The sequence below is a fragment of the Phoenix dactylifera genome, chromosome 8 (genome assembly GCF_009389715.1).
Source record: "Phoenix dactylifera cultivar Barhee BC4 chromosome 8, palm_55x_up_171113_PBpolish2nd_filt_p, whole genome shotgun sequence".
Classification (NCBI taxonomy): Eukaryota; Viridiplantae; Streptophyta; class Magnoliopsida; order Arecales; family Arecaceae; genus Phoenix; species Phoenix dactylifera.
The window spans coordinates 15,534,450-15,542,919 of NC_052399.1; the positions used below are offsets into that span (position 1 = coordinate 15,534,450).

General features: G+C 47.7%; 1 protein-coding gene across 2 annotated transcripts; it reads left to right on the forward strand.

Moving 5' to 3' along the window:
• The first annotated feature begins 1,404 nt into the window (after nucleotides 1-1,404).
• Nucleotides 1,405-3,339, forward strand: LOC103699585 (trans-resveratrol di-O-methyltransferase-like). 2 transcript variants are annotated; one of them, XM_039129032.1, is made up of 3 exons: nucleotides 1,405-2,262; nucleotides 2,740-2,804; nucleotides 2,897-3,005. In XM_039129032.1, exons 1-2 carry the CDS (start codon nucleotides 1,411-1,413, stop codon nucleotides 2,767-2,769), a joined length of 882 nt encoding a protein of 293 aa, XP_038984960.1. In that variant the 5' UTR covers nucleotides 1,405-1,410; the 3' UTR covers nucleotides 2,770-2,804; nucleotides 2,897-3,005. The 2 variants fall into 2 exon arrangements, with proteins under 2 accessions (XP_038984960.1, XP_038984959.1); XM_039129031.1 differs by lacking the exon at nucleotides 2,740-2,804 and having other exon boundaries at nucleotides 1,415-2,262; nucleotides 2,897-3,339.
• The last annotated feature ends 5,131 nt before the right edge of the window (nucleotides 3,340-8,470 follow it).

Here is an 8,470-nt window from a genome sequence, read left to right on the forward strand (position 1 = left end):
GTCCTTATGATAGGTCTCGGTCTTTGTAGGATCGAGAGCAAAATGGATGCGCTCCCGCCACAAATCACCATATGAGAAGAATGCCCTAAGAAGGCAGATTAGTAGACGAACTGGAACTTGAATACGAACCAGAACTAGAAGATGCACTTGAGAGGTTAAACCTTTATAATGGTGATGCTGGTGGTAGTCCTTGGTATGTCTATGTTTGTACCAGAGTCATGAACCAATGCTATCAATTGTGGATGAAATATAAGTAGAGCAAACGTCGCCACGAGCAGAGAGCTACATTGAAAGGAAATGCAGCTTTTTGGGGACTTTTACTCTTGTTGCCTTTTGGAAAAAAAGTATTGCCCCTAAATCATGAACTGAGTGCTGCTCGGCTTGTTCTAAGGTCAGTGAGAACCGAACTAAATGAGGTTGGATGAGAACGGAGGTCAGTCGCTTTCGAGGATGACCTGCAAGAAGTCCACTTGCTGGAAAATTTTTACGGAAATTGTTCACCTCGGTTAATACCGAGGTTAAGGAGGTCGGTTTAATCCGAGATCAAGATGTCCAATATTTTCTTAATCAAAAGGTAATATTGCTAATTTGGTCACCCACCACTGAATCGCCTACTACACAGATATTAAAGTACTCTAAACAAAGACAATATTCATCCGATGGTATATATCTTAAAGCGAGCAGATGATGATCCAACGGTCGGTGCATTCACAGGAAGGAAGGTGAATCCAATTCTTTCATGAGAAAGAACGATACACCCTTGTCCCTAGCTGGTATTTTCTATTCTTATGGCTATTTCCAGCGAAGTGTGCGACTGTGCAATCTTTTTCTCATGCATTCAGCTAGTTTTGCTCATGCGAGATTAGTATACGCAGCCTTTTTTTTATATATATAAAAAAGTGTGATTTAACTAACGAAGCAAGGTATTCCAGTTACTTTTTGAGTGATTTTTAAACCATTTAGCATTGCTCGGTTACATGGATTATATTGGAGATTTTGACACGTGATGCGGCAAGGAGCCCCCTTTCTCGTTACGTAGATGGTTCGCTGGTCAAGGTGCGCGACCCAAAGCATCATGAACCATTATTGCAGGCTGGACCTCGCCAATCCGACCCTTGGATGGAGAGGATCCTAATCTCATTTTATCGCTCACGCAGATGTATAATAGGAATCTTTGAAGTTGGAACAGTCGGTTGTCCTGGTGCACCACCAACCATGTGTTTGGTGCGGCTTCTGACGACTGCTCTCGGGAAGCCATAATAATTTTGACATGAAATATCGAAATGTCGCCGGTCATCATAGACTAAAAAGTTAGAGTCCGGTCCAAGGATGGACCGGCCATTAATTTCTCCAAATAATTTTGACAAAAACCGGCCCATCAGACTTGAAAAACTGCTGTATTGTCCGAGGATGATGGCCATAAATAAGTCCGCGTGGTTTCCCGGAGGAGCAGGCCAGTCTTTAAGCAAAGTGCTTGCAACAACTAGCATCATGGAGCTCACCAATGGCCGGAGCTTTGACAAGCTTTTCCAAGCCCACACTCTTGTTTTGAACCAATCCCTCAGCATCGCCGGCCTGATGTCCCTCAACTGCGCGGTTGAGCTCGGCATCGCCGACCTCATCCACAGCCACGGCGGCCCCATGCCCCTCTCCGAGCTGGCCAGATCCATCCCCATCCCTCCCGAGAAGGCTCCCTCTCTCCGCCGCCTCATGCGTCTCCTCGCGAGCCATGGCGTCTTTGCGGCGGAGCCTGATGGAAATAGCGAAAGCGAGACGGCTTACCTCCTCACTCCTTTCTCGGAGCTCCTCCTCACCAAGGGCACCAACCTCTCGGCCTTCATCCGGGTCAACTCGGATCCGGCTTTCATGAAGCCATGGTTCCACATGGGCGACTGGTTCAAGAGAAAAGGCTCGACTCCCTTCGAGGTGGCCTACGATGGCAAGTGCGTCTGGGACCTCACCAAGCAGCGGCCCGAGCTTAACGACATGTTCAACGATGCCATGTCGTGCGAGACGTGCTGGGTGGTGAAGGCGATGGTGACCGAGTTCCCGCAGTTCTTCCGAGGGCTCAAGTCGCTGGTGGATGTCGGGGGAGGGACGGGGGCCTCCGCCAGGATGGTTGCTGAGGCCTTCCCGGACGTCAAATGCACCGTGTTCGACCTCCCTCACGTCGTCGCCACCTTGCCGGAGAGTAAACTGGTCAACGCCGTCGGTGGAAGTATGTTTGACTCCATTCCACCGGCCGATGCAATCTTTCTCAAGGTAGCAACTCTTTTTTATATCTTCAAAACTCGCTGACTTTTTAACATGATGTCGTTAGTATCGAAACTAAGCATTACGTTCCATTTAATTAAATGTATATCTCGACGCACCTGCGCGCTAGCGCGCAGTCAGGTAAAATATAGATGTTCCACGTCAAAAAAACCAAATATAGACGTAGAAATTAATTCTCAGTTTGCCGTGCTGTATATCAAGGTCACCCACCAAGCCTACATATTTATACATACTCTATGGTGTACGTACCGCATCGCAGAGGATTCTGGTTGTATAAATAATGTTGTTGGATTTATAGAGATATGTGATCAGCGTCGAGGAGCGATCTTCTAATCATTAATTTATAGCACTTATGGTTGTGCATATCTCAACAATATGCTGTGCTATTATAGTTTTATTTAATACATATAACAGTGAAGGAGCTTAAAGTTATATATACTGATTAATTTAGGTTTATGAATGTAGATGCCGAAGCTCTGGATTTCGAGCTTATGATGAGTTTATGGAACAACATAAGGCACTTAAAGCTGGTAGCAGTATTTGATATATGATATCTTGGATATTTTGTTGCATTGGACCTTGCATTGACAGAATTCTTCACTTGTAAATTGTATGCACGCAGAGTATTCTTCATAATTGGAGTGACGAGGATTGTGTCAAGATTCTAAAACGGTGTAAGGAAGCAGTCCCACCTAAAGAAGAGGGTGGAAAAGTCATCATTGTGGATATGGTAATAAACTCTCACTATCCAAAAATAACCGAGACACATCTCTTCTATGATATCTGTATGATGATCGGTCTTGGAGGAATGGAGCGCGAAGAACATGAATGGCGAAAAATTTTCAACAATGCTGGATTTAACGACTACAAATTTTTTCCAATACTAGGTGTATACTCCGTCATTGAGCTTTACCCTTAGCCATGTGATAGCGTGAAAATATTCATGCAAACCTTGTGTTGTTTTTCAACAAGTGTCTTGTACTTGATTATTAGTGGCTTCATACTCGTTATGAGCCTGCTTATTGCAATCCAATTATTTATCTAAAAGAGTTTGAGATTAGTGTATGTGGTGTGTTTTTATGTGGATGGCAACGTTTTGCTTCATCTCAAATAAGAATTTGCATACCTCATTAAATAAGATGAAGAAGTGTCTACATCCATGATTATGATTCTAGATTATTCTGTCGTATCATACTTACTCAATGAGAAATAATCATTAACGATCATGACGTCAAAAGTAATATTTCGCAAATTACTTGTAGCTGGACCTGCTATGTTTGAAAATCTCACATGCTTTTCTGGCTATTTATTTATTTTAAGAAGGTGTACAAAAGCCTACCAAAATCTATTTGGCCCGTATTGAAATAAACGAGATATGTTTTACATCTAGGGACATGCTTGTATCTTTTGCACGAAAGAAGGATTCACCTTCCTTCATACAAAACTACCATTTGATCGGCCACTGCACAGCTCTTAAAGCACTCCGAGATGTATCATTCATCCCTCGGCATGGATCTCAAAGCGAGGTTTGATGATCCAACGGTGGATTGGCACCAGTAATCCTGGCCATCTCCAGCCGCATAGGTCCATGGGCCACGCTGGGCTAAATTCTGGCTCTAAACAGAGATTCAATTCTGGGCTTGGGCCTGGCACATGCTGAATCCGAACATGAACGACTGTCCCAACTACCAAGCCATGCAAAACACGACTTTCCTTTTAACCAAAAAAAAGAAAAGCATAATATTTTTCTGAGGCCAGGCCTCGCTCAATAAGCTCAATTCAACTTCACGAAATATGTGAGCTCAGGCCCAGCTCTGTAGATTTTAGGCTTTTTTTTTTTTTTGAGTGAAAGGGAGGTATAGATAGCCATCCAGCTTTTATTGAAAATTATTAAAAAAATACAGAGAAGGGGAAAAGTTATTTTACAACCTGGTAGGTAAATGCAAAATAAAAAAAAAAAAAAGAAAGAAATGAACATCTTTTAGACTTTCACTTACCAACTTCTGAACCTAAGATTGGCATTTTTGGGTTAGGCTGTTTGGTCTTGCCATCCCATTACGAGAATGCCTAAACTATATATGGTTTAATCTATGCCTAAACTAGTACTGAAACTACAATTGGTTTAATCTATGCAAGATTACATCCGCTCTAGGAATTACGAGAGTGCATGCTGATGCAGCTTTGAATCAGAGTTTTCCTTCAAACGACTGCTGATACGATGTTACTTTACCCATTCAACGCAAGCCCACCTTAGAAATATTATGTTATATTTTGACAGTGCTTATTAAAATATTTTTTGTATGGAAAATGGAGGACTCATTTGGTACTGATTATTATTATCATTTTGTTTTCAGAAATCCAAAAGTAAAAATGAAGTAGATTGAGCAAAGCTCTTTTATTCTTTGAAATGGTTTGCAAAATCCTAGAGCTTTTGGTGGCAAACATTTATTGTTTTCGTAAAAGAGTGAAAATATGTTTTTTAAAAAATAAGAGTAAAATAAAAACAAAGAATATCAGAAGTTTAGTGCAAATGCTATCTTCAAGAATGATGACTGTTAGGTCGTTAACAATCTAGCTGTCATGATTTGCATTCCATGATCAAGTTACAGGAAATGCAGGCAAGTTTATGGGGCATTGGATTTACAAACTTAACTGTAGTCCGGTCTGTAAAGGGATTAGGTCCCCTCAACTAGGCTCAATTCTACTCGGGGTGGCTCGGCCCGCGTGTTGCATAAAATGAGTTAGGTCGGTTTGGAGTAATTTTTTTCTTCCCGACCAGTGTCTTTACATGGGTTTAACACGAGTCTCCATGTACAAAAGTTGATAAGGCTTGGCCTATACGATGCTTTATTTTTTGAAAAAAAAAAGTCCTACCACAGCTCAATGACCTACAGAATCTTCAAACCTAATTGTCATTAATGCATAATTTTAGATCTATAATTCAAATCTTTTCTCGAAAAGATCAAATTGCAAAAGGCATCCCATTTAGAAGGATGTAAGATAAAATTCTTTACTACTTGAAGAACATGGGATGGGAGACCGATGCAGGGAGAGGCTTATATACGTAGGCCGTGCTTTATTCTCCGGTCCACAGATATATTTATGCATAAGCACTCGGCCAAGTAACTGCGGTTGCACTTGCGAAGCACTCTTCTCTCCCCCCTCCTTGTTGGAATAACAATGCATGGGAGCACCACTTACTACAATTATCAAAGTTAAATACTCATCTCTATGATTCGAATTGTCGCTTAGGCATGTCATTGCCCATCTGTAATTAGCTAATCTAAGAATTCAAACCCAGACATGGTTGCATTGGACTTGGATTAGATGTTCTCCTAGATAATGTAATAATTTATATCCTATAAGCGACGATACGACCTTTTGTTTCCTACAAAATTTGCGAAAGTATAAGTTCTCTGTTAGGGGGAATAAGATTTTTTCCCCAAATGATGCAAATGCCCCTAAGAAGCTGCACAACCTCCGACCCTGGACGGCCGAAGTCGGCGTCCGACCTCGGAACGCCCGACCTCAAGACGACCGACCTCGAGACCTCCGATCTGAGAAAAACCCCGATGTTCGAGGTCTACTCTTGTCAACCACCTGCTACGGCCGTGCACCTCTGAGGTCCGGCCGAGGACCATATCCTGACGCCCCTCTGGCATTTATTGGGCATGGCCGCTATAACCCTCCGGCTCACTCTACAATAAATGAGGATCTCCGGCTTACTCCACAATAAATGCGGATCTCCGGCTTACTCCACAATAAATGCGGATCTCCGGCTTACTCCACAATTAATGCGCATGGCTTCGGTCATCTACGGACCCTCAGCTCTCCACGGCAAATTAGCCCAGCAGAGTCTAGTCGACTATGATAAGTCTCTGATCTCGGCCATACCTCCGACACCAATGCAATAATTCGCCTGGTAGCGTGCTAGTTCGGGTTGTACGACGCCCTCACCGCCGACATCAATGCAATAATTCGCCTGGTAGCGTGCTAGTTCGGGTTATACGACGCCCTCACCGCCGACATCAGTGCAATGATTCGCCTGACCGTGCGCTGACCTGAACGACATGCCGAGCCGTACTACGGCTTCGCCCTGTTACATCGCAGGTAAACCGACCCCCGCCTATAAAAGGGAGCCTTGGCCTCTCAGGAGGGGGTTGGAAGATGGATACACTCTACGGACACTGTTTATCTCTCTTTTCACACTATTTGCCCCCTCCCTGACTTGAGCGTCGGAGGGCCGGCGCCGGAAAACCCGGCCACCGGTTCGTGTGCAGGCACCCGGACGGAGGACGCCACCAGCTGACGGATCGCCGCCTCACCACGAGGACCAGCTGCTCCTTCTCTCCGACCACACCAGACGGAGGACGCCGCCCGCCGACCGGTCGCCGCCCCGCCGTGGTGACTCGCCGCTCCCTCTCTCTCGACCGAAGATTGCCCCCGGGTCCAATTTCCAGCAACAGTTGGCGCTAGAGGAAGGGTCCGAGTAGCAGTCATGAAGTTGAGAAGTAAGGGAGCCTCTAACATCTCCCAGCGTCCCCCGCAAAGCCCTGGACACTCTGTCCAGAATTCTCCAACTCCGGCTGACCCAGCTTCTCAGATCCAGCCGGAACAGTTCGACGCCCTGGTACAGCAAGTCCAGGCCCTGGCAGCCGCCGTTCAGGGTCTGCGGCGCGAGGAAGCCTTACCTACGCTCCCCCCACGGGCCCAGGCCCCGCCGGAGTGTCTCCCCAACGGCCCGGTTTTCCCAAGCCAAAACTTGCATGGCTCCTCCAGAGCCAATAACGGAGAACGAGCTTCTCCCTGGAGGGAGTTACCGGGAGAAGGTTTCGACCGGAGGCCCCAACTTTCTGAGGTAGAGTCAGCCCCAGACCACCGTGAGCCGGCGCAAACCACAGCGACAATCCCACGGATGGGGGAGCTCGACCGAAAAGTTGAGTATCTGGAGCGCCAGATTGCGGCGCTCCACAGCAAGAAGGCAAGACAAGAGGGAGACTTTGAGTTCACTACCAAGTCCCCCTTTTTCCTCCAGATCGAGGATGAGCCGGTTCCCGCGAGGTTCAAAATGCCTCAAGTGGAACCCTACAGCGGGACGACTGACCCTCTCGACCACTTGGAGAGCTATCGGGCCCTCATGGCCCTACAAGGGTCCTCGGAGGCCATACTCTGCAAGGCCTTCCCAGCAACCCTCCGAGGGACCGCTCGGCTTTGGTTTTCGGGACTGAAGCCGAATACGGTGTCCTCTTTTGAGCAACTCGGCAGGCAGTTCGCTACCAACTTCGCTGCCAGCCGGCGCCAGCGACGGACGTCAGACTCCCTCCTCGACATCAAACAGAAAGAGAGGGAGTCCCTCAAGGAGTACCTGGATCGCTTCACCGCCGCTACGTGGGAGGTTCGCGAGCTAGACCAGTCGATAGCCATGTCGGCTCTGAAGACTGGGGTTCGCTCCTACCGATTCCTCTTCTCCATAGAGAAGAGCTTCCCGGCCGACTTCACCGAAATATTGGCCGAGCCCGGAAGTATGCCAAGGCCGAGGAGGCAGTCGCCTCCAGGCGGGGAGCAATCGAGCCCACCTCGAAGAAGCGGAAGAAGCGCTGCGAGGAGCGCGGCCGGCAAAGGAGCCGGTCTCCCCGCCGAGAGAAGAGTCTCCCCAGACTGAGAAGTCCGCCCCGACAGCAGAGGCGACCTCAGCAGAGGACCCCTCCTCGACCGAGGTCCCCACCACGGCCTCGGACGTACCCGGGGAAGTACGAGAACTATACACCCGTCAACGCTCCCCGGGCTGAAATCCTGATGGAAATCGAGGGTCGGGACTTCTTCCGACCCCCGCCCCCCATGCGAGACACGGGATTCCCCCGAAATCCCAGGAAGTATTGCCGCTTCCACCGGGATCGCGGGCACGACACGGAGGACTGCTTCCAACTCCGGGACGAGATAGAAGCGCTCATCCGACGGGGAGTACTCAACCGGTTCGTGAGGAACCGACATGAGGAAAGGAGGCCGGCGGAGAATGTCGCACCAACCGAAAATCCGGGCGACAACAGGCCCATCGCCGGTACCATCAACATGATTGGGCGGGCCTCGACAGGAACAGCCGCCCAGGGAGCACCCCCGAAGCGCCCACGTACTGATGAAGTCATCTCGTTCTCGGACGAGGACTTAGAAGGGGTCGAAACCCCTCATGATGACGCTG

Excerpts from the sequence above, each read along its gene's own strand:
- LOC103699585 (XM_039129031.1), top strand. The coding sequence starts at position 1,492 with ATGGAGCTCACCAATGGCCGGAGCTTTGACAAGCTTTTCCAAGCCCAC. Across the intron at positions 2,263-2,896 it reads CCGATGCAATCTTTCTCAAG|AGTATTCTTCATAATTGGAG; the intron begins GTAGCAACTCTT and ends GTATGCACGCAG.